Source organism: Hoplias malabaricus, chromosome Y, assembly GCF_029633855.1.
Source record: "Hoplias malabaricus isolate fHopMal1 chromosome Y, fHopMal1.hap1, whole genome shotgun sequence".
Taxonomy (NCBI): domain Eukaryota; kingdom Metazoa; phylum Chordata; class Actinopteri; order Characiformes; family Erythrinidae; genus Hoplias; species Hoplias malabaricus.
Genome location: NC_089820.1, coordinates 69666792 through 69691850, shown reverse-complemented (window position 1 = coordinate 69691850; position 25059 = coordinate 69666792). Strand labels below are relative to the sequence as shown.

The window sequence follows — 25059 nt, the reverse complement described above, 5'->3', positions numbered from 1 at the left end:
AAAAATTTAAAAAATGTAAAAATATAGCTTTGTGTTATACTCTTCTCGCCAAACCAATGTGCTGTTATTGAGATATTTTACCAATCTGTGTTAAATACAGCAGAGTTGAAAATTCTACATTAAACCAGTCTTAAATGGAGCATATGGTAGACGATGCAGGACTTTAAATGTAGTTATAGCTGTACATTTAAATAAAGAAAACTGAACACTGAGGCCAGAGAATGCATTTATTCACAAACAACTTTAACGAATTTCAGCTGCACCATTTTAAAATATTAAAGAGCCACTAATGATCATCATCATCATCATATTTCCACTTCATCCATTTCAGGTGCGGTGCCACTAAAGATGCTGTGGACAATGCAAATTCAGACTATAGTTAAAACTTACAAACCACAAATCAACAAAAATCCTATGGAGGTGGTGGTTGTAATAATACTAGCTTGTTAAGTGAGGTAAAATGGTGTAAAGTAAAAAATAAGGGAAAAAGTCAGATGAAATCTCTTAATCATAACATTCATAATTCCTCTCAGTTTCTTTTTCACTAGATATTTATTGTTTCAGAAATCTCTTTGTTAAAGTAATCTTGAGATTGGTTATGGTGGTCAGAGATAGCTAGAACAGTGTAATGCAGCATTCACTGTTTTTGTAACATTTTTTATTTATTGATACACAGAGATGTAACAGATAATAAACATCTGAAACATAAAAAAAAACATTAAGCATCATTTTCAAGAGTGTAGGTCAATATTAGCACAAACAGATTATGGTCCTGTCCTACCTTTAACAAACGGATACACTGTGCTTCCAAAACTTTGCGCACACCTCTCTAACCCCTCTATACTGACTGAACCCAGCTATATAATATGCATTGACTGTGAACACATTGTGTATAACCCCTATACAAAAGCATTACTAATATATTTGGGATGTTCTTGAGCAGCTGCCAATGAGCCCTAAGGTCAGCATGCTCAATGCCAAGTGTGTGCAGTGGGATATAAAGCCTTGTGGTACTAAGCTGTGGAACAGTGGGTCAAGTTGGTGTTGATCTTCTCAGAACATCAGAGAAACAATCTCCTTATTAACACCCTTCAGCTGAGAATCACCCTCTAATTTAGCACAGGAAAATCAAAATACATTTTTGGTTACAGGTTGATGTTGTGAACAGGGCATTATTTTTTTATAGCCATCGTGATAAAAATGAAGCTCCAAATCCAACAGCTTTGGAGAGAAATCCTGGCAGAAGGAATCCTGCAGCTGTTCCAACTGTATCCACCACTTTGCTCAGAGTGGAACGCTTGGACTCATCGTTGTTCTTCATCTCCCCCTTCAGGCGATCTATCTCCTTCTGCATGGAATCAGCTCCATCCCTAAAATCCTGCTCCAACAGAGCCCTCTGCTCCTGTAAAACACACACACACACACACACACACACAGTTGTTGTAGCCTCTAACCTATTTCAGCTCAGCTTTAAGATTGAGGGCTACATGCTTCAGACAAAAGTAAGATCCCTTTTGGTCTCAATGCATTTACATGATGCTAAAGATTTTAATTATTTCACACTCCATATATGTTCCCATGTAAAAGTAAATTTTAAAGCTTCACCTGCAAAATTAACTAACAATTTTATGATTGTTGTCATTTATCTTTTTTTAATTTTGGTTTCTCCAAAGTGTAATCCACTTCAGAAGAAAAATCAAACCACTTTGTAATTCACAAATAAATACATTTTTGCTTCATAAAACGGGTCCTCCACATGGTAGCAGCAGGATGTTAAAGGGTCTAGTACAGAATCTCTGCTACATCCAGGCCACTAGTTGTCAGTATAACATATTTTATAACATAAAGAAGACACTGGGGAAAATGGCTGACAGCTCTTTGAGGATCAGTAAAGAACATGTACAGAACCAGTTTTTCCAGACTCTGTCATCCCTTACTTTCAGTTTGGCTTCCAGCACTCGCTCATTGTCCTCCCTTGCTCTCTCTCTCTCCCTCTCCATGCGTTCCAGGAGCTGGTTTAAGTGCTCTTCATAAGTTCTCTTCTGGTCTTCAAAGACCTGCTCCTGCAGCCGGTTCTGCTCTTCCAGGGCCTTCTGCTTCTGCTGCAATCGCTCTCTGTGCAAACGCTCCTCTGAGACACAGAGAAAACATGTACAAAATAAAGAAAAGGAAGAGAATGCAAATGTGTGTGTGTGTGTGTGTGAGAGAGAGAGAGAGGGGGAAGATGTGTGTATGTGCATATATGTGTGTCTGTGTTCACCTTCCATTCTCTGGTCTGCTTCAGAGAGACTTTGATCTGCTAAGAGAATAGTCTTTGCAAACATTTCCTTTTCCTTGAGGTACTGACTCAACACTTCCTCACTCTGTAACACAAACACACACATCATATCACTGCACATGGATATGCGGAACTTTTATACTCCTCTGGTGGACTCTTGCTAGTTGCCATGGTGAAATTAGACTCATGTGCTGCTGAATGTGCTTTGAAAACTACAGTACTGGCAGTGGTAATATTAGGCTCTATTTACGTGTTGTGTTTTTTTGGGCCTGAACACAGAGTTGTTTTCATTTTTACACACAGTTCCTGCTGGAGTTGTTTGTCGGCCAAAAATTCAAGTAGCACTTGAAACACTGCAAAACATCACAGTTTTATATTATGAGCTGCTGTTGAGAGTTGGATAAAAACAAATGTGACCACAAAAAAATGAATAATAATAAAACTAATGCGAGCCGAGCCGTGCGGAGCTGAGTAGATACCATGCAGTGGAAAAGCTGAATTTACTAAATTAAGTTGTAACCATTTTTTTTTTTGATTTGTGATTTGCTTGTTTGGCCCCCACAGCTCTTAAATAAGTCACAAAATAATTTGAAATAACCAGTGTGTGCAGACACACCATTATCTGTGACCCTGTGCGCTCCCTGTATTCCTGCGTGTGAGCTGAGAGTGTTTCACGATACTCCTGGTATCCTCCTGAATGCATGAAGACGCCTTCAGCCAGAGCTTCTTCCAGAGGAGAAAAGACTTGCTCCAGTACTGAACGACACTCATTCAAACACTCCTCCTGGTTCTGAATAGAGAACGACTCATACTCTCTCTGGATCTTCCTCTAGAGAGAGAGAGAGAGAGAGAGAGAGAGAGACAGACAGAGAGAGAGAGGGGGAAGGGGTAAGAGACAGTACAAAGCAGAGGGAGAGGAAGAGAGAGACCGTGAAAGACAGGAGAGGGAAAGAGTAGAGTGAGAGAGAGAGATTTTTCTTATGAGTCATTTCAGTGTGTTTGTGTGTGTGTGTGTGTGTGTGTGTATGTGGGTGTGTCTGTGTGTGTGTGTGTGTACCATGAGCTCCAGCTGAGCCGTCTGCTCACTGTCGTTAAAGGATGATTTGATGAACACCTCCACAGCGTGCTTCTCTGCTGCAGAGTGGATCTGTGAGAGCTCTGTGGGGTCCACAGGTAAACGCAGGTCTTTAAACAGCTGGCTCATGTATGCCTCCAGAGCCTGGTCCACCGCGCGTCCGTTCTGAATCAGCGCCAGAGTCTCCACGGCATTCTCCAGGCATGGCACACTTCCGCTCCGAATCGCCTCCACATACACATCTGCCAGACTTCCCAGAACTACAGAACACCATTCACATAGAGGAGTGTCACTCTCCACCACTCATACTACCATTAATATTCTAAAAACACACGTTGGTAGGTGGACTGGAGACTCAAAAGTGTCCATAGGTGTGAGGATGTGTGAGTGAATGTGTGAATGTGTGTCGCATTGTGAAGGACTGCCGCAAAAAGTTTCATGCTTCTAAATTCTGTGCCTGTTTTTAAAACTCTCAATATTAATTACAGTCTAACAATTAGAGCAGAAACAAAGAAGTGGCTTTAATGTTATGGCTGACTGGTGTAGGTCAGTGTTAAACGTGCAGTAACAAAAACAGTTTTAATTGTGAACAAAAAGGAGAGGCTGGATAATGGTTGGGGGAAATTGAATTAAGGCTGTATAGAGTGAAGGCCTTTGCCAGGTGAGTCTGTGGGGAGTGTGTACTGACCCGCTCCTGTGAGAGTTCGTCCCCCGGTAACGGTTTTGGGTTTGGAGTTGGTGAAGATGTAGGAGCAGAAGACTTCAGCCTGCTCTCGAAAGGTAAGATCCAGATCATCCTCCGTCAGCTCCTCCATCCTCCTCAGGTCACTGTCTTTTGCTGGCCTCGGGAAAACAAAACACCGTCGCTCTGCAAAGAAGTTCCGCAAACACCGCCTGGGCAGATTGTACTGCTCTATCTGCTTGGAACGACCTGGAGATAAAGAAAACAGGAAAAAGGCCTTTATTTACAAGTGCCTTAGACTCCATAAACGTACCTAAAAATAATGTTTAAATGCAAGTTCAATGGTCTTCATCATCATTCCTCCATACCACAGGTCATTTGCTGTGAAATGTACACAGTATGATGCCTGTCACTTCAGGAGAAATGCAGGGTGAACAGATGTGCTGAAACTTTAGGTGGTATTTAGAGTTTTGTACCAGGTTTGAGCTGCAAAGCTCCCTCCAGGTACTGGTCAGCGGTAATGTCCTGTCCATCTTTAATCAGCTGTAGAGTGAAATCCCTCACTGCCCAAATAAATGTGGGAAACACACGCATGAACTCAGCTGCGTCATCCTCGTCGCTGCCATGGGCCTTCACACGAATATTCTCAGTCAGTTCCGTAACATAACTGTAGGGGGCACTGTTCAGGAAGATCACTGCTTCTGGGAGTAGAGCTGAACGATTTGAGAAACCACCTTACAAAGGATATTCTGACTAATATACACGGTAAGGCGAGAGTGAAGGATACTGCAGTTTCTCCAGGGCATGGTTGTCGATAACCCCAAGGCTGTTGTAGACCAGTGTGCTGCTGAGGAGGACAGCGAGGCAGAAGATCCAGGTGTCGTGCTTTTCATCGCCCTGAAAATAATCACAACACATTTACATTTATGGCATACATTGCCCAAGGACTCTGGATACTGGTGCAGCACAGACTGGTACCCCAGGCCGGGATTCGCACCCAGGTCTCTCACCAGGGACCCAATGGTGTTACCACTATACCACACCAACCATAAAGCAACACCACACTGCGAACAACTGCTGTCCTCAGCAAAATACCATATTGGGTTTATGTGTAATAAATAAATACAATGTGGGAGGATTTATTATTTGCCTTAAAATGTTGCATTTAACTCCTCCCCCTTGTACTTTGGTGGCATCATACAATCACTAAACTACCTCTGTGTCCATTCAGTGCAAAGAACATCAAAACATTAACTAAATGAAATAAAACAACTGTAAAAATGTGCCGCCATTGTGCTGCTGTCCTCACCTTGTCCACGTCCCCCAGTCCCTCAGTGTCCAGCAGGACCAGAGTGTGTCCAGGTTTAGAAGGGTGTGGCACACACCACATCCAGATCCCTTTAGTCTTCGACTCGATGGTGCTGCCCAGAGCAAAGCCTCAACACACACACACACACACAGAAAACATCACATATCTATGGAAACACTGTAATTACAAACACATGACATGGTACAGATGTATTTAATATTATATTATAGATTATTATAAACACTCATGTTCATGGACCAGAGAGAAATATGAGCAGAGGTCAATAAATTCCAAACTGTTTGTGTGTGCTTGCGTGTGTCTGTGTGCGTGCGTGTGTTTGTTTAGACCCAGCATTTCCTTTGTTTGAATCCACTCCGCACATGAAATTCTAAGCATACTGGAGCAAAGGTTTCTAAACCCTGTTTGGATGTTAATTCATCCACTAATCCACTAGGTGGTGTTGCATCATTGTGGATGTTTCTTTGCACAAGCTGTTGCTGATATTGATGGAGTACAGTACTCTATTGTGTACCTAATCTTCATTAAACAACAGTGTGTGATTTCACTGCAGCATTTCTGTTTAATCGCGTATTGTAAGAGGATCTGAAACTGTTTATTGGGACAAATATTCACAAAGAGGAACTCAAATACTTTCATAAAAACGTGTTCTTACCAGTCTGTTGTCCAGCGAGGTGGTTCATGAGGTAAGACTTCCCTGTGCGGTAGAGTCCCACCACACTCACCACCACCACCGGCTGTGTGATCTTATCCAGAACAGCTTTCGCATCGTCCTGGACACAGAGGCGTCCCTCGGAGTCGTTGCTGATCAGACAAATGGGCTCTTTCATCTCACTGGACATCTGATCACAATCCAAACACAACACAGTGACTTGTCTTTGGCTCTGCACTTTTTGACGTGAGTTATGGTCGAGTTAATCTTTGTTTCTAGCTCTTAGTCTCTGGTTTTGTCATTCTTAACCTTGTCTCATTGTAGCCGTGTAGCCGTCAACCCTGTAGCCGTGCCCAGTCCCTGTGTTTCCACACCATGCTTTCTGTTTGTGTCACAGTGGACAATAAGCGAACCACTCTTTTCTGCATCCTGTTTTCACACCCCATCACAACCCAGTGTCTCAGCACAACAGTGGATCCTAGTATTCAGAGTCTTCAGGCTCATAACGACTGGTTTGATGCTGCTCCCAGAGACACTCTGGGAGTGTGTATTCTTAATTGAAAAACTGTTATCTTCACATCTACTTCCTGATTCCTCAAAACCCGCACCACAAGTTCAGAGAAGAGTGTTATGTGTCTGCAATGTTTCCCAAGTGTTTTTGATTTTCCAGGGAATTAGTGTGTGATGTACACAGCTTTAAAAACAACACGATGTTAGACTGCAATATGAACAACATCAAATAAAGGATAATATATTAGTGAGAGCTTTACAGGAGGTGTGTTATGTTACTGTTCACTGTGAAATGAAACTCTAATCTCAAACCAGAAACTGAAATTAAAACTTGTGCAAAAGCCTAAAAATCCCCCCCACACACACACACCACATACACCCTTCAGCAATAACAGTAACAGAGAAAGGTAAAAATAGGGTCCTACTGGGGAATAAACAACTGCAGCTGGTTGTTTACCGCATGAATAACTGTATTTTTTATCTTAAGGGCATTTCTTTCATTTTTTTCAGCACCAATAAAGAGGGACTTTAATGTTGTTGCTTTATTTAATGTTAAGCATGATCCAAAACCTTAATCCCATTCAGCTCCAATACACACTGCAGTGGTGTGGGAATGTGAGAAGGTAAAGGTCTAATAAACTAGAGGCTTTTTCAGTGGTTCTTCAGTAAAATCTGTGTTTAAACTGGAACCATGCGCCGGGTGAAATGTTACTGTTACTGTGTCCATCCTGTTACAAAAGCAGAACCCTTTCTGGGTGCTACACAGAACCACACATGACACATTCTTTATCGGTTATATCTCTGTCTCCATACATTTCACCACGAACCCTCTGTTATAAGCATTATTATTGTTATTATTATTATTACTGAGTTTAATGCCGTCTTACCTTGGCTATTGTCTTCAGGAGGAAGGCGTTGGTCTCGTGTAAATGTGCAGAGCAGTTTAACGGTCTCCCCACAACACGAGCTTTCACATATATTATCTCTCTCTCTCTCAATTTCTCTCTCTCCCCCTCTTCATCTCTCTCTCTCTCACACTTTCTCTCTCTCTCCTCCTCTTTATCTCCTTCTCCCTCTCCCGCTCTCTCTCTCTTTCTAAAGAGAAACCGAAAGCGAAAGCTGCCTCCACCATGACACAGCGACACACTTAATGGTCAAATATTTGTGGACAGCCGCTCACCAATATCTCCGTTGATTAATCGGTTATTTGCTTTTGTTTATTGCAGTAACAGCCTCTACGCGGCTGGTAAGGCCTCACGCTAATTTTCTTGAATATTTCTTGAACATTGATAATAAGAGGGGGTTCGGACCCTGTACCTGCGCTGTGAGCGGGGACCGTGTCTTTGTGGTCGTTGTTGTTGTTGTGTAGCTGCTGTCGTTGTTGTATTTGTGTAATTGTGTAGCTGCTGTTGTTATAGTTGTATAGTTGTGGTCGTTGTTGGGTGTAACGCCGGTGTTGAACGCCCTGATTTCCCGGAAAGCCCCCGTTTTATGCTAAGTTCTGCTGCACGAGCAGGGCGGATCCACGCACGCGCGGGAGGGTCTGCTGTGTGGATATTTTCATATTTTCAGGACTCGACTGTCTCATATTTTTGTATCTCCGTGTCTGACAGAGAGAGAGAGAGAGGTTTCACGCGACCTACCGTGAGTATGCCTACCTTGACCACTGCTGGTCCACTCAGATTACTGTCCTGTACAGGATAGAACTCATTTATAATCTCCTCACACAGATTTTACATTCACAGAGACTTTTATTCTGGAAAACACACTAATACAAATATTACAAACAACTCTGAGAGATTTAATAATGAGTATAAAATGGTTAAATGCTGAAAATGTTGACACTGTGTTGGATTAAAATTATTTACTGATCTTATTTATAAAGAATAACAAAAATAATCTAATGAAGGAAAAAATGTAAATTGGACTGTGAATGGAAAAGTGCTAAAAATGTGGCATTTTGTCTAAAATTCTGTTTAATCAGCAGTGGTCCGCCCAGAATACTCTGTGTAAAACACTAGTGGACCTCCAACTTTGCCCTCAGTGGGTCAACAGTGGTTCGCCGCCTCCTTGCTCTCAGGGCTAGTATATTTGCTGTAAACAAATACAACGTACAAATGCTTGTGGACACAGTGTGTATAATCACTATTTAAATATATCAAATGAACTGAGATGATTTAAAGGAACACTAGGTAAGATTAGGCCTGATTGCTCCCAGGGCTTCCTCTAGTGAAACTCAATGTAACAGCACTGTACTGACATCAATGCATGTGTGTGTGTGTGTGTGTGTGTGGGGGGGGGGGGGGGTGTTGTTTCTACCCTCCTCCAAATGTTACATAGTGCAGTGTCTGCCTTGCTGAGCCCAGAATAGCAACAACAGGGGCTTTGTTCACCTTATTACAGCTCAGTGAAGCATCATAGTGATTTTGAAGCTGTAATTTTAAGGTAAAAACATTACCTAGTGTCCCTTTAACATCAGCACCCACTATGCTTTATGTGTATGATGACTTGCGTAGTATTCTCTCCAGACTGTGAACTGTGTAAGAAGCTATGGAGGAACCTGTGTGTTTGGTGGAGAATGTGGATGGTTCTCTGTGTCTCGGTGAAGGAGCTCAGTACCTGAATGACATCACTGACCCGATAGTGGTGGTGTCTGTGGTGGGCCTCTATCGCACTGGGAAATCTTACCTCATGAACCAACTGGCTGGAAAACACACAGGTAGCACACCTGAGATTATCATACAGTTTAAACACACCTGAGAGGATCACACACTTTAAACACCTGAGAGGATCACACATTTTAAACACACCTGAGAGGATCACACACTTTAAACACACCTGAGAGGATCACACACTTTAAACACACCTGAGAGGATCACACATTTTAAACACACCTGAGAGGATCACACATTTTAAACACACCTGAGAGGATCACACACTTTAAACACACCTGAGAGGATCACACATTTTAAACACAGCTGAGAGGATCACACATTTTAAACACACCTGAGAGGATCACACACTTTTAAACACACCTGAGAGGATCACACACTTTAAACACACCTGAGAGGATCACACAACTTTACACACACCTGAGAGGATCACACACTTTAAACACACCTGAGAGGATCACACATTTTAAACACACCTGAGAGGATCACACATTTTAAACACACCTGAGAGGATCACACAACTTTACACACACCTGAGAGGATCACACACTTTAAACACACCTGAGAGGATCACACACTTTTAAACACACCTGAGAGGATCACACACTTTAAACACACCTGAGAGGATCACACAACTTTACACACACCTGAGAGGATCACACACTTTAAACACACCTGAGAGGATCACACATTTTAAACACACCTGAGAGGATCACACATTTTAAACACACCTGAGAGGATCACACAACTTTACACACACCTGAGAGGATCACACACTTTAAACACACCTGAGAGGATCACACACTTTTAAACACACCTGAGAGGATCACACACTTTTAAACACACCTGAGAGGATCACACACTTTTAAACACACCTGAGAGGATCACACACTTTAAACACACCTGAGAGGATCACACACTTTTAAACACACCTGAGAGGATCACACACTTTTAAACACACCTGAGAGGATCACACACTTTAAACACACCTGAGAGGATCACACACTTTAAACACACCTGAGAGGATCACACACTTTAAACACACCTGAGAGGATCACACAACTTTACACACACCTGAGCTTACTTTATGTAAGCAGGTAATGCCCCTGAGGTCCACTGTGAATATTTTGTTGTTGTATTTATGTTGTTGTCAGCTGATGAAATATTAAATGAATTACTGAGTGTGTGTGTGTGTGTGTTAAGGCTTTGCTCTGGGCAGCACCATCGAGTCGAAGACTAAAGGGATCTGGATGTGGTGTGTGCCACACCCTTCTAAACCTGGACACACTCTGGTCCTGCTGGACACTGAGGGACTGGGGGACGTGGACAAGGTGAGGACAGCAGCACAACCACTGCACTTTACTGAAGACATGTGCAGGATACCTGTGCTAATGCTGTGTGTGTGTGTTCACTGCAGGGAGACTCTAAGAACGATGCGTGGGTCTTCTGTCTGGCCGTTCTCCTCAGCAGCACTCTGATATACAACAGCCGCGGAACCATTGACAACACGGCAGTCGAGAACCTGCAGTATCCTCTTCATCACACACTGCACTTTAACACTTTATATCCTTAATTTAAAATATATAAAGTATATAATGGAACTCTACATAATAAATTTACCTTAAAATTACAGCTTCAAAATCACCGTGATGCTTCACTGAGCTGTAATAATGAGAATAGAACTTCTGACTTTGTTACTCTGGGCTCAGCACTGTAGAAACCGCACTATGTAATTTGTGGAAAAGGAGAGGAAATCAGCAGTGTAATATGATTTACACTATGGGGCTAAAGACCTAAATTTTACCTAGTGTTGCTTTAGGAACACTTAACTAAACTGAGCATCATTTTTACACACAATTTAATTCCTCAGCGAGTGGTAGCTTTGTGACAGAGCTGGCGGATCACATCAGGATCAATTCTCCTTCAGCAGCAGCAGCTGAGGAGGACGAGGAGGAGCCTGAAACCTCTCAGTTTGTGCAGTTTTTCCCAAAGTTCATCTGGACCGTGAGGGACTTTATTCTTGAGCTGGAGATTGAGAAGAAGGGCCGGGTCACGGAGGACCAGTATCTGGACTTTGCTCTTCAGCTCAAGAAAGGTTAGGCATGTTTAAAACTACAATAAGTCATTTATAAAACAAACAAAAAAATGCTTTCGATCATGTTTTTAAAGGCAGGTGTTTATTATTTTTCCTGAACTGCTCCACAAAAAACTTCTGAGCTCACCTCCTACAAGCGTCATCGGAACTCTCAAATATACATTAGCACGTATTAGCATTTTAAATTTACTGACACGTGATTGGCACTAATATGAATATAATTCTGTTGTTTTGATCTTCTATTGGTTCTTGGGTTTACATGTAAATATCCATTATTAAAACCTTCAGTCTAAAGGAGAAACAATATGAACTTTCTTTCTCCTTTTCTACGGCAGGCATAGGGAAGAAAATAAGCGACTACAATCTTCCACGAGAGTGCATTCGCAACTACTTCCCCTCCAGGAAGTGCTTTGTGTTCCCACTGCCAGCAACCCAGGATAAAATGTCTCATCTGGAGAGTCTGGACGAGAGTGAGCTGTGGCCTGACTTTCTGACGGTCACTCGGCGATTCTGTGACTACGTTTTTAAAGAAAGTGAAGTGAAAACAGTGAAAGGAGGACACAGAGTCACTGGGAGGAGTGAGTGTTTATTCAGTTTACAAACCTATAGCTCTGTAACACCTTTATCTGTCTGTGTATATGTATTTATAGAGTGTGTGTGTCTGTGTGTCAGTGTTGGGTCATCTGGTGCGTGTGTATGTGGACATGATCTCTGGGAACAGTGTTCCGTGTCTGGAGAACGCTGTGGTGGTGATGTCGCAGATCGAGAACCAGGCAGCAGTTCAGCAGGGGATGGAAGTGTATGAACGGGGAATGGAGCAGGTTCACTTCACTTTTTAGGCTTTTATTCTCTGAAATCTTGCTTTTTTTTTTAACCATTTTAAAGACTCTAAATCTATGCCGTGTTCCAGGTGAGAAGCAAGTTTCCTGTGAGTGTTGATGAGATTTCTGGTGAACATCAGAAGTTCAGTAACTTGGCGACCACTGAGTTTATGAAGCGCTCTTTTAAAGATCAACATGGAGAATATCTCAGGGAACTCTCTGTGAGTATCTAAGGCATCTAAAGGAACCAAAATCACAGTGTTTGACATCCCAAGATGTAACTACAATTGCAGAACAGAGTACGATAAAAACAAACAATGAGCCGTGGACCAAGCTCCTAACGTCTTCTCTCTGTTGTTTACATTATTTGGTTTGTGCTTTTTGGGTTCCTTTGTCTGTTTTGCTCCTTGCTGTGTTTCCATTGGGTAAAATACTGTGAGGTAAACACACACAACCCTGATAAGTGAATTAAGCCCAGCTCACGACTGATGTCATTTATTTACCTGCTTTTATTTGATTGTAAAAGTGTGAACTTGAACCAAACCAGGATTAAATGTAACAATGTATCAAGGGAGCCAAAATATACAAGGCTGAGCACACCCTAAAATACCAGAGAGATCTTTGAAATGAAGAGCTTTCTGTCACCTTTCACCAAGAAAATATCTTTTGGAAGAATGGAGGAATAGTCCCAGAGACTGAATCTGTTCTGGTTGTGTGTGTGTGTGTGTGTGTGTGTGTGTGTGTGAGAGAGTTCTCAGGAGTCAGTAGATGAACGCTATACCGAGCTTCTGGAGGAGAACACGAAGAGCTCAGAGACAAAGTGTCGAGTTCTCCTGAGTCAGCTCTATTCAGGGTTGAGTGAAGCTGTGCAGAAGGGAGACTACACCACACCTGGAGGATACAGTCTCTACTGCACACACAGGGAGAACATCATCAGAGAGTACAACACACACCCCAACAAAGGGGTTCAAGTGAGGACTAACCTACAAAGACACACACACACACACAAAAACTAGCATTTTAACTTAATTATGATTAATCACAGAATATCATTGTGATTAACACAGCTACATTTTTAATCACTACTAGTAAAGATTTAAGGTTCAGCAGGATTCACTACATCATTTAAAAACCTAGTAGAATTCTTCTGAGCAGTTACTAGTTTTACTGTGTGTTTGTGCCTTTAGGCCGAGGACGTGTTGGAGGAGTTTTTGAAACAATGGAATGTTGAAGCAAACGCAATCCTCCAAACTGACAACAAACTGACTGAGAACGAGAGAAAGATTGAAGGTAAATTGGAAATGTTAGTCCACCACGAGTGGGGAGGAGAATCTGTAGAGTTAAGAAATCTAAATCATCTTCAAAATGTTTATATAGTGCATAGTGACTTTGTTATTAAAGCTGCACTGTGTAACGTTTGGGGGTTTGGAGACCTCTCTGGTGGAAATGTGTAACTGCGTTTGGAAGAACACTTGGTAACTGGGTTGTCCTTTTACTTTTCCTGTTCCTCCACTTCCTTCTCCTTCTCAATTCCCAGAGGAGAGGGAGAGAGCAGCGCTGATTGAGCAGAAGCAGAAAGCGGCGGAGGAGAAGCAGAGGGAGATGGAGCAAGTGATGAAGGTGGAGAAGGAGAGTAATCAGGAAAGAATGCAGCAGATGGAGAGGAAGTTCCAGGAGGAGTGGCGTCAGCAGCAGGAGGAGTTGGAGAAAGCTGTGGAGAGTAAACTGTGTGAACAGAAAGTGCTCCTGGAGAAAAACTATAAAGATAAGGCAGAGCTGATGGGGCTGGAGATAGAGCAGCTAAAGAAAGAGAAAGTTCAGTCTCAGGGCTCTTTCAAGGAGATTTTCTTGCCTTTGGTGGAAGCTGGTAAAGGAGTGCTCTCTAACATCCTCGATTATAAACTTGCCAAATCAAAAATTAAGAGTAAATATTTGGGGAAAATTTCCAGTCTGTCACAGAACAACATGAGCAAAGAATAAATTGCACAGATCATATATGAAATGTTCAAACGTATGTAGACATCTGCAGAGCTTTTCCACTGCATGGAACCTACTCGACTCTGTTTTTCCATTAGCAAAATCTGGTCCTGCAACCGGGATCTTTTTTAGTCTCTGCTCGCACCTGTTACAAACCGAGCCTAATAGGTACTAAATGTAAGGCGTAAACCCTACAGACCTGTCAATCACCACAAAACACAGAGCTCCAGCACAACTTTCATATTAGTTTTTATTTGACTCTCAGCAGCAGCTTGTAACATTCCCCCAAGGGGTTTCTGAAGAGGGTCAGACGCTCCTTGGATCAGTGGCTGCTGAAAAACACCAGTGAGAACGTGCAACATTGAAAACTCTGCTGTGAGAACTGGAGAATCAGTGTGAAGTGGCGTGTGGAGCCATGTTCAGTCCCAAAAAAAAGTACATGTACACATCAATTAAACTGCACCTAATGTTACCGCTGCCTTTGATGTGCTTTTCAAAGCCTGTGTTTCCTGTTAAAGATGTTTTTTTGATGTCACCGCCTCCATTTTGTGGGAGAGATGTGCTATTGGAAGAGCAACCAGCTTAAAGCAGAGTCGAGTCGATGCAATGCAATGGAAAATCCCCTTAACTGTCTCTGATTTTCTGAGAAGTATTTACGCTACCTGCTGAATGTGTTTCTCAGAATTTCATTGCACTGGGCCACGACAATTAACTGTAACTCGTCCCAGAAACATTAAACAGAGCTCATTCTTTACAGAGAACACAGTTCCACTGCCCCAGAGCCCAATAATCAAAGGCTATATTTCCTTTAACACAGCACTTGGCATCAAGCAGCTGTTCTGTCCCTTTTTATTTACAATGCCTTTCCCTGTGGAGATTATTGTGTGGGCACTGTACGTCTGTATTCAACTCTGCAACCTTTGTTAGCTTAGGTTACATAACTCAGTTCTTAAAACAGGTGTCTACATGCGCTTTAATAAATAGAATATAATCTGTTCTCCCTGTTGTTGCTATGTATTTGAATGAGAACCTCCTGAAGCACGAAGCCAGACTTTAGTCTCGAAGTCTACATCAGTGCAGAATTTAGTGTGTCATCAGTGGGCTGTTATTTAACACATTGCACACATTTCTAAGTAGGAGACACACGCCCTTTGACCAAATCACTATTTTTTACTCCATGATTTCTTATCAAATGTGAAATGGAGCAAGGTCTCTCATACATTCTATATCTATGTACCCACCCTCACAAACACACACACACAGGTGTATACTGCAGAAGTGTATTGTATTTGCTGGGTAAACTTGCTGAAATTTCTGAAAAGTAATAAACAATACACTTGCTTTTTTGGTTACATTTTTCCTGTAATAATTCTCCTGAGCCAGTGTATGTTCCATGCATGTCCTAAACAACATTAAAACAGAACATTGCCAGGTATGTGTCAATAAAGGAATTATTCTATAAGATATTGGATTTGAATTTTAATAAATACATTTGAAACATTAAAACTGTATTTGTCTCATTTTATTTTACACCAAATCCTGTACGACCTAAAGCTACTCACACTTACATTAAAAAGATGTTCTATTAAAAAAAATGTTCAAAAATTAGTATTAGTTTGGTATTTAAGAGTAATATTGTTGGAGGAAAAATTATAACTCAGACTAGGCCTTGATTATGAGTTTTAATGAAACCTTTCACTTGAAAACTACTGCTTATTGTTCCATTGTTATTGAGTCTTTACTAAATATGTTACTGAGTCTTTACTAAATAACAAATCACATTAAAATATGCATATTTTAAATATAGTATTCAAGTGGTATTTGTCCGGTATGTGTTCAATAACACAACAAAGAGCGTTAGATTTTTGCTGACTCTAAAAAGAACAGCAACTACCTCAAAGAAAAAATCACACCATGTCCCTGCACCCCGGACTCTTTTAATTTTCCACCCGTACAACTTCTCTCTGTCGTCTAACACAAGGCAAAGGTCACCCCTAAATAACAATATCTGTGTTTAAAAACACTTTCCAGAAATCCATGCACAATAATAACAGAGCACCAGGAAACTATCTGTGAATGAGTACGGCTCAATAGTACGGCTCTGGACTGGGAAATGAATTCGGCTGCAGAACAGAAAGTAAAACTAGAAAACAATAAGAGAAACTGCTTACTTTATCACTGTGAATCACAAACCTCTGTAATGTCTCTTTTAGTTTTACTTTCAGTGGTGCAGGGGGAAGGGTTTAAATGTCAGAACCAAATTAGGACATCTGCACAGAACACATTTATAACTTCTTTTACCTTGCGCTAAACTGCAGCGTGAACATTCTCAGTATTAGCAGATTAGCTCTGCCAGCTCAGGTCACATTTTGTCCTCATAACATTATTCAGAATCAGAATAAAAATAAATCAGCTTTTTAATATATATATATATATATATATATATATATATATATATATATATATATATATATGAAAAACACTTTCTGTTTACTAACTATGTGTACTGCTAGAAAAATATATGTTTTATATGAAACACACTGAGAAAATGGAGCTTTTAATTTGTTACGACTGGGGTTTGTTTCCATTGGCTGCTCTGCTACCACAAGGAGAAACGTTTATTGACCTAACGGTTATTGGTGATTAATCAGGTCACAGGTCCCTCAACTCTCTAAAAGTCTCATGAAAGTAGAACATTGGTGAAGCCACAGGTCCAGTTCAGTCTACACACACAAACACAAACACACACAGAAATTACACGGTTCTGTAAATGACCTAACAATATACAACACTCCAGATATATATGCAACCTAACAGATATCTTATTTCTGAGCACCGTTGCACTTCATGATAGCTGACTGCCTCCCTAGAGAGTAGGGACCAACGCTGGGGAACGTCTCTCTCACAGCTCCAGGGACCTGGAGGGTGTGGGTTCAATTCCCGCTCTGGGTGACTGTCTGTGAGGAGTGTGGTGTGTTCTCTCTGTGTCTGTGTGGGTTTCCTCCAGGTGACTGTCTGTGAGGAGTGTGGTGTGTTCTCCCTGTGTCTGCGTGGGTTTCCTCCGTGTGACTGTCTGTGAGGAGTGTGGTGTGTTCTCCCTGTGTCCGCGTGGGTTTCCTCCGGGTGATTGTCTGTGAGGAGTGTGGTGTGTTCTCCCTGTGTCTGCGTGGGTTTCCTCCGGGTGATTGTCTGTGAGGAGTGTGGTGTGTTCTCCCTGTGTCTGTGTGGGTTTCCTCTGGGTGACTGTCTGTGAGGAGTGTGGTGTGTTCTCCCTGTGTCTGCGTGGGTTTCCTCTGGGTGACTGTCTGTGAGGAGTGTGGTGTGTTCTCCCTGTGTCTGCGTGGGTTTCCTCTGGGTGACTGTCTGTGAGGAGTGTGGTGTGTTCTCCCTGTGTCTGCGTGGGTTTCCTCTGGGTGACTGTCTGTGAGGAGTGTGGTGTGTTCTCCCTGTGTCTGCGTGGGTTTCCTCAGGGTGACTGTCTGTGAGGAGTGTGGTGTGTTCTCCCTGTGTCTGTGTGGGTTTCCTCTGGGTGACTGTCTGTGAGGAGTGTGGTGTGTTCTCTCTGTGTCTGTGTGGGTTTCCTCCAGGTACTCGGTTTCCTCCCGCAGTCCAAAAACACACGTTGGTAGGTGGATTGGTGTCTCAAAAGTGTCCGTAGGTGTGAGTGTGTGTTGCCCTGTGAAGGACTGGCGTCCCCTCCAGGGTGTGTTCATCTGGACCCACCGCGACCCTGAACTGGATAAGGGATATAGATAATTAATGACTTTCTGTTTACTAACTATGTGTACTGCTAGAAATATATACGTAATATATGAAAAATACCCAGAAAAGGGAGCTTTTAATTTGCGACGCTGGGGAACTACGGAACGCTCCCGATGTTTTTGAGAGAGAGAGAGAGAGAGAGAGAGAGAGAGAGAGAGAGCCGGCTGATTTCTCGGAAATACCCCCTTTAACCTGAAGACTGAATTAAGTTCGACTGGGAGTGTTCCTCCCGAGACGCCTTCCTGTGCTCTCTCTCTACTCCCGCCTCTCTCTCTCTCTCTCTCTCTCTCTCTCTCTCTCTCTCTCTCTCTCTCTCTCTACAGAAACCGGAGTGTGTTTTAACCTGCAGTCCTCCAGCAGAGGGATACACACAGAGAAGCTGCACAGAGAGAGCGACACAGAGAAAAAAAAAACAAGGTAATGTACTTTTTTGTAAATGTAATTTATTTATATAAGAAGTCGTAAAACCTGCACTCAAAGTAAATAAGATGTTTATGGCTTGTTTGTTTTAATTGTTCGTTTTTTTCACGCTGCCTGAACAGAAAACACTTAACTATTTAACTGTTATTAACTTAACTGTTGTAAATACATCTCATAGACACTGAAGAACGTTTTTGACGTTTAAAGATGATTTAAAACCTTTAAAAACTGATCTGTGAGAACTGGAGGCACAGCTGTGTTCAGTCCAAAAAACGACAACAACCACAACAATCCAATACACCATAATAATAAACAGCGCTTGACTTTACCGCCTGCATTTTGTGGTGGAGCTGTGTTAGTGGAAAAGAGACCAGCTAAAGGCGATTTGAGCCGAGTCGAAACCATGCAGTGGAAAAGCAACATAACTGCTCTGCAGCTGAAGCCCTAAACATAACAAAGTGGGATTTATTGTGTGTTAATTTCTGTCAGAGCCCTTAGTAATTTTTTAAAGATGTTTGTGCTATAGTAGCTATTTTATTTATTATTTTTTTTGCTATTTAGCTTCCCTTGTGCATCCATGAGTTGTATTTGACAACTGTTCAGATTGAATCCGACTCTATTCCTTATAAGAACAGAGTTTTATTCCTTGTTCCTAGTGATGGAGGAACCTGTGTGTTTGGTGGAGAATGTGAATGGTTCTCTGTCTGTCAGTGATGGAGCTCAATACCTGAGTAAGATCACTGAGCCTGTGGTGGTGGTGTGTGTGGTGGGTCTGTATCGTACTGGGAAGTCTTACCTCATGAACCGCCTCGCTGGAAAAGACACAGGTAACACACTTAGAAACATACACACTTATTCATATTCAAACTTATGGGCTGAAAAATGCCCCTGATGTCCACTGTGAATATTTTGTTGTTGTATTTATGTTGTTGTCAGCTGATGAAATATTAAATGGATTATTGAGTGTGTGTGTGTGTGTTGAGGCTTTGCTCTGGGCAGCACCATCGAGTCGAAGACTAAAGGGATCTGGATGTGGTGTGTGCCACACCCTTCTAAACCTGGACACACTCTGGTCCTGCTGGACACTGAGGGACTGGGGGACGTGGACAAGGTGAGGACGGCAGCACAACCACTGCACTTTACTGAAGACATGCGCAGGATACCTGTGCTAATGCTGTGTGTGTGTGTGTGTGTTCACTGCAGGGAGACTCTAAGAACGATGCGTGGGTCTTCTGTCTGGCCGTTCTCCTCAGCAGCACTCTGATTTACAACAGCCGCGGAACCATTGACAACACGGCAGTCGAGAACCTGCAGTATCCTCTTCATCACACACTGCACTTTAACACTTTACATCCTTAATTTAAAAATATATAAAGCACTTAAACGGAACACTACATAATAATTACAAAACACAAAGTAAATGTGATGCTTCACTGAGCTGTAATAATGAGAAGAGAGCTGACTTTGTTACTCTGGGCTCAGCACTGCAGAAACTGCACTATGTAATTCATGGAAAAGGGTAGGAACCTAAATGTGGGGCTAAAAACCTAAATCTTACCTAGTGTTTGTTTAATAACACCTAACACAGACCCCACATAATCACACTGTAACTATAACAGCGCCACCTTCAATAAAACCAGGCAGATCTTTCAGCTCTTTCAGTTCATTAAAAGATCTGGAAGTCTCAGTGTCTAAAAATGTCAAGGAAGTTTATACAAACGTTAATTCCTCAGCGAGCGGTAGCTTTGTGACAGAGCTGGCGGAACACATCAAGGTCAAATCTCCTTCAGCAGCCACTGAGGATGAAGAGGTGATGGATGAAAGCTCTCAGTTTGTGCAGTTTTTCCCGAAGTTCATCTGGACGGTGAGGGACTTTATTCTTGAGCTGGAGATTGAGAATAAAAAGGTCACGGAGGACCAGTATCTGGACTTTGCTCTTCAGCTCAAGAAAGGTTAGACATGATTAAAGTTACAATCATTAATGTTTGAAAGTAAAAAGTGGCTTCAGTTGTGATTTTGAATGCAATTTTGATGATTTTTCCATTTGTTCTCCATGGAGCAGCTCCCACCCAAGGGTGGCCAGGTTAAAAATATCTATTAAATATCTATTAAACGTTTTATTATATAATCTTATAGAATCTCTGATGCCCACAGGCTACAGAGTGTGAATATAAATACTGTTTCATAATGTGAAAGAGAATCAGTCGAGACAATGACTGATTTCTTCTTTAAATCCTCTTTTTTCTGACCATTACCTTGTGTTGATTATTAGCCACTGCAGCCAGTATATTAGAGGATAGATAGTATATATAACTATTGTTAAGGTTTCAAATGTACCCTTAAAGCCCTAGTGTATAACATCCATATGACTCATCTGCACAAACAGCTTGTTTTAAATTCTGAGTTTCTGTGACATCATGAAATTCAATTTGAACACATCTGCTTATTCAACTGTGATTTTGTTTCTTTTTCCTTTTTCTACTGCAGGCGCGGCTAAGAAAATAAGTGACTACAATCTTCCACGAGAGTGCATTCGCACTTACTTCCCGACCAGGAAGTGCTTTGTGTTCCCGCTGCCGGCGACCCAGGATAAAATGTCTCGTCTGGAGAGTCTGAACGAGAGTGAGCTGTGGCCCCACTTTCTGAAGGTCACTCGGCGATTCTGTGACTACGTTTTTAAAGAAAGTGAAGTGAAAACAGTGAAAGGAGGACACAGAGTCACTGGAAGGAGTGAGTGTTTATTCAGTTTATAAACCTATAGCTCTGTATCACCTTTATCTGTCTATGTGCATATGTATTTATATTGTGTGTGTGTGTGTGTGTGTGTCAGTGCTGGGTCATCTGGTGCGTGTGTATGTGGACATGATCTCTGGGAACAGTGTTCCGTGTCTGGAGAACGCTGTGGTGGTGATGTCGCAGATCGAGAACCAGGCGGCAGTTCAGCAGGGGATGGAAGTGTATGAACGGGGAATGGAGCAGGTTCACCTCACCTTTAAGGCATTTATTCTCTAAATTCTTTCTTCTTTTTAATATTTTGAAGACTCTAAATCTATGCTGTGTTCCAGGTGAAGAGCAAGTTTCCTGTGAGTGTTGATGAGATTTCTGCTGAACATCAGAAGTTCAGTAACCTGGCGACCACTGAGTTTATGAAGCGCTCCTTTAAAGATCAACATGGAGAATATCTCAAGACTTTAGCGGTAAGTCCGTTTTCTGCTGGCAGGAACTCCCAGTTTGAACATTTCTATGAGGCTGTGATGGCATTTAGCTACAGGCACAATACTGAGGCCAGGTACTGATTGGATAACTATTTCTGGAGCACAATCACCACTTCAACTCGTGTCAAAGGTAGTCAAAGTGGAGCTTGAGATCCATGAATAATCATCGGAACAAATCACACATCAGTACCCTACGATATCAAGACTTCAGAAAATTAGAATGTGTGTGTGTGTGTGTTCTCAGGGTTCTGTAGAGAAGCGCTATGCCGAGCTGCTGATGGAGAACCTGAAGAGCTCAGAGACAAAGTGTCGAGTTCTCCTGAGTCAGCTCTATTCAGGGTTGAGTGAAGCTGTGCAGAGGGGAGACTACACCACACCTGGAGGATACAGTCTCTACTGCACACACAGGGAGAACATCATCAGAGAGTACAACACACACCCCAACAAAGGAGATAAGGTGAGTAAACACACACACACACACACGTCAAGAGTAGTTCTCTCAACAACAGCTTGTAAACCCATGTGATAATTTTTTTTGATCCAAATTCATTATGTTACTGAATTTGCCCAAAACTTACTCCCATACTTCACTCTTTTTAAAGCGACAGTGTCATATTAGCTGTTATATTTATTGAAGCGGCACGACTGTTGAATTCAGACACACACACACCTGCTGGGGGAAGTTCCTATGGTATACCTTTTTCTTAATCCACACATTTATCTTTTATAAAGTTGTTAAAGCTGAATATGGAGTTGATGTGTTGTCTGAGCTCTGAGCTGCGTGAAGCAGTTTTCTCGGTTAAAGCTTGTGTCTGAACTTCATTATGTTTGATGCCCTCTATGTGAAACTTTTCCTCACCAAATTAAGAGATTCTAATTTAAAAGTCCTAAGAACTACTCTGAAATGTTATGATAAAATAATTATGTATAATATAATGTAACATTATTTGTGTTTCATCTCCCTTCCAAAATAATTATTAATCACAGAATATCATTGTGATTAACACAGTTTTTTTTTTATCTTTTTTTTTTTGATCATTTTTAATCATCACTATTAAAGGTTCAGCAGGATTCATTACATCATTTAAAAACCTAAAGTAGAACTCTTTTTTTAATAGTTTTACTGTGTGTTTGTGCCTTTAGGCCGAGGACGTGTTGGAGGGGTTTTTGAAACAATGGAATGTTGAAGCAAACGCAATCCTCCAAACTGACAACAAACTGACTGAGAACGAGAGAAAGATTGAAGGTAAACTGGAAATGTTAGTCCACCACGAGTGGGGAGGAGAATCTGTAGAGTTAAGAAATCTAAATCATCTTCACAAAGTTCATATAGTGCATAGTGACTTTGTTATTAAAGCTGCTTTGTGTAACGTTTGGGGGTTTGGAGACCTCTCTGGTGGAAATGTGTAACTGCGTTTGGAAGAACGCTTGGTAACTGGGTTGTCCTTTTACTTTTCCTGTTCCTCCACTTCCTTCTCCTTCTCAATTCCCAGAGGAGAGGGAGAGAGCAGCACTGATTGAGCAGAAGCAGAAAGCAGCGGAGGAGAAGCAGAGGGAGATGGACCGAGTGATGAAGGTGGAGAAAGAGAGTAATCAGGAAAGAATGCAGCAGATGGAGAGGAAGTTCCAGGTGGAGAGGCGTCAGCAGCAGGAGGAGTTGGAGAAAGCCATGGAGCGCAAACTGTCTGAACAGAAAGAGCTCTTCCAGAAAGGCTTCAAAGAGAAGGCAGAGCTGATGGAGCTGGAGATACGGCAACTCAATAATGAGAAACAGAAGAGCTCTGAAAGTGGAGGATTTTTAAAAGATTACATAATGCCTGTAATCAACACAGCATCTACCGTGCTCTCTACTTTTTTCCAAATTAAAGCCTTGATTTAACGCAGCACACCAATTCATTGTTAGTTACTAGCGCCTTTAGTTCTCGTGTGTCTCACTCTGTCATGTGCTGCTCCCTACTCAGGCAGTTGTAGACAATATAATAACTTGAACTGATTATCAGCTTTTTCTAGTTAATCAGTGTTAAACCCTTGCTTAATCCCACCTCCTAACAATGTTGCTCCAGTTGCTATATTCAACAAAGAACTGTTTCAGCAAAAATGGAAGGTTATAAAGCAAAGCTACCTAGTGTCTATAGATAATAATAATAATAACAACTATTTTTACAGGGTGAGAAGTTTTATTTCAGAAACAACAGGTAAAATTACATATCTGAATACCCCAGTGAGTAATGGGGGAGGGGCCTATCTTTAAGGATGTGTTCGGAACATGGTTGCCATCTTGAAAGCTGCCATATTGGATCAAGGGCAAGTTTCTCCAATGGGAACATGGTGAAGTATATTAAAATGAAGTAGAATTGACTGTCTACATAGGCATATGTTATTAAGTGGGTGCAGTACATAGGATGACCCATTGCTCTTAAATTTTTGCCTATATAGGGGTTTTGTCTCTGTGTGAATGGGATGTTGGGTAAGCTTTCCTGGAGGTAGCAAGACAGGATGTCCTTACAAGTTACCTCTTTTTACCAGGACAGGAAATAAAGTAAACAAAAGACATAGTATTCACCATATGTTGACACTGACCAATCTATATAAACTAAACCTGTGAGTTAACATGTGAGAAGATATTGACTAATGTCTCAGCAAGCTGTCCATTGGAGCTTGTCAAGATACTGTTCTTTTCATTGTAATAAACCTGATTATTTTGCAACGAAAGAATGGTGTCCGCATAGAGGTCTTTTTCAGTGTCTTCTTCACAACACTGAAATTAACCACAAGAATTTTGGCGACAAGGATGGGATTCGAGTTGTGATCATCATCTGGCAGCTCCTTCATACAGACTACCGCTTAAAGCCGTCAAATAAAAGGTGAGCATTTCACAAATTTGAGCGCTGGTGGTGTGTTGGAGCTGTGTGATAGGTGAAGGGTTGCACCGTATTAGACTCATTAGTGTACGTAGTATTGTGTTGATGAAGCTCGTTTTAAATTAAAATAATGTAAATATAGTAATAAGGTAATGGTAAAAGTATAAAAGAAACAGATGTAACAGAAGAAAAAGAAAAGGAAAAGTTGAAGTATAAATGTAGAATAGCTTAATTAGTAATGATAAGGTGAGCTAATAAATGACATGCAGATTTGAGTAAATAGGGCTCTTTTTGCTTAAAATTGTAAGACATTAATTTTTAGTCACTACATGAAAGTAAGCTTTGAGTTATTGTGAAATTGAAATATATTAAAAATAGTTAGAGGCCCTGGGGCCCAGTGGCATTTGGTTAAAATTTATGTAACGTTAAAGTAAAGGAATGTAAGGGAAATAGAAGAGAAATGAGAAAATCAAAAGCGAAGAAATAGAAGAATAAAGGAAAAAGAGAAAATGATGAGTTAAAAGGAAAAGAATAAAGGAAAAAATAAAAGAATGCGTTAAAAGGAAAAGAAGAAAGGAAAAAGAGAAAATAATGAGTTAAAAGGAAAAGGAGAAAATAGTGTAGTTAGCCGCTATTGGATGAAGCCCTCTTTTATAGAGGCGGGATTAGCCGGGCCTAAATGATTTTTGAGGTCAGTTCACTGGAACTGGAG

At 41.5% G+C, this 25059-nt stretch overlaps 3 protein-coding genes across 8 annotated transcripts; 2 read left to right on the top strand and 1 right to left on the bottom strand.

The window, feature by feature from the left end:
* Nucleotides 1–224: 224 nt before the first annotated feature.
* On the bottom strand, nt 225–7974 carry LOC136677924 (guanylate-binding protein 1-like). 2 transcript variants are annotated; one of them, XM_066655640.1, is made up of 11 exons: nt 7842–7974; nt 6018–6204; nt 5345–5472; nt 4823–4932; nt 4512–4702; nt 4042–4284; nt 3336–3613; nt 2895–3107; nt 2261–2363; nt 1938–2131; nt 225–1402 (listed from the first exon to the last, which is right to left on the bottom strand). In XM_066655640.1, exons 2-11 carry the CDS (start codon nt 6202–6204, stop codon nt 1181–1183), a joined length of 1869 nt encoding a protein of 622 aa, XP_066511737.1. In that variant the 5' UTR covers nt 7842–7974; the 3' UTR covers nt 225–1180. The 2 variants fall into 2 exon arrangements, with proteins under 2 accessions (XP_066511737.1, XP_066511736.1); XM_066655639.1 differs by lacking the exon at nt 7842–7974 and adding an exon at nt 7412–7568.
* On the top strand, nt 6142–15555 carry LOC136677923 (guanylate-binding protein 1-like). 5 transcript variants are annotated; one of them, XM_066655634.1, is made up of 12 exons: nt 7657–7770; nt 8138–8168; nt 9053–9243; nt 10400–10527; nt 10614–10723; nt 11077–11291; nt 11627–11869; nt 11964–12112; nt 12202–12333; nt 12862–13083; nt 13300–13402; nt 13650–15555. In XM_066655634.1, the coding sequence occupies exons 3-12, from the start codon at nt 9075–9077 to the stop codon at nt 14090–14092; spliced, it is 1914 nt and encodes a 637-aa protein (XP_066511731.1). In that variant the 5' UTR covers nt 7657–7770; nt 8138–8168; nt 9053–9074; the 3' UTR covers nt 14093–15555. The 5 variants fall into 5 exon arrangements, with proteins under 5 accessions (XP_066511733.1, XP_066511731.1, XP_066511735.1 ...); XM_066655636.1 differs by lacking the exons at nt 7657–7770; nt 8138–8168 and adding an exon at nt 6142–6260; XM_066655638.1 differs by lacking the exon at nt 7657–7770 and having other exon boundaries at nt 8070–8168; nt 12871–13083.
* A 2657-nt stretch (nt 15556–18212) lies between these two features.
* LOC136678259 (guanylate-binding protein 1-like) lies at nt 18213–24175 on the top strand. Its single transcript, XM_066656239.1, has 11 exons — nt 18213–18268; nt 18928–19098; nt 19255–19382; nt 19475–19584; nt 20015–20223; nt 20759–21001; nt 21102–21250; nt 21337–21468; nt 21731–21943; nt 22630–22732; nt 22980–24175. The coding sequence occupies exons 2-11, from the start codon at nt 18930–18932 to the stop codon at nt 23363–23365; spliced, it is 1842 nt and encodes a 613-aa protein (XP_066512336.1). The 5' UTR covers nt 18213–18268; nt 18928–18929; the 3' UTR covers nt 23366–24175.
* Nucleotides 24176–25059: the final 884 nt, after the last annotated feature.

Bases quoted from the DNA above. Each gene is read 5' to 3' on its own strand.
- LOC136678259 (XM_066656239.1), top strand. From the start codon at position 18,930: ATGGAGGAACCTGTGTGTTTGGTGGAGAATGTGAATGGTTCTCTGTCT. The intron at 19,585-20,014 runs GTATCCTCTTCA...AGCGAGCGGTAG, and splicing joins ACGGCAGTCGAGAACCTGCA to CTTTGTGACAGAGCTGGCGG. The intron at 21,944-22,629 runs GTGAGTAAACAC...TTGTGCCTTTAG, and splicing joins ACCCCAACAAAGGAGATAAG to GCCGAGGACGTGTTGGAGGG.
- LOC136677923 (XM_066655636.1), top strand. From the start codon at position 9,075: ATGGAGGAACCTGTGTGTTTGGTGGAGAATGTGGATGGTTCTCTGTGT. The intron at 9,244-10,399 runs GTAGCACACCTG...GTGTGTGTTAAG, and splicing joins ACTGGCTGGAAAACACACAG to GCTTTGCTCTGGGCAGCACC. The intron at 11,870-11,963 runs GTGAGTGTTTAT...TCTGTGTGTCAG, and splicing joins ACACAGAGTCACTGGGAGGA to TGTTGGGTCATCTGGTGCGT.
- LOC136677924 (XM_066655640.1), bottom strand. From the start codon at position 6,204: ATGTCCAGTGAGATGAAAGAGCCCATTTGTCTGATCAGCAACGACTCC. The intron at 4,285-4,511 runs GTACAAAACTCT...CTTTATCTCCAG, and splicing joins AGCTTTGCAGCTCAAACCTG to GTCGTTCCAAGCAGATAGAG. The intron at 2,364-2,894 runs GTGTGTCTGCAC...TTTGTGTTACAG, and splicing joins GCACAGGGTCACAGATAATG to AGTGAGGAAGTGTTGAGTCA.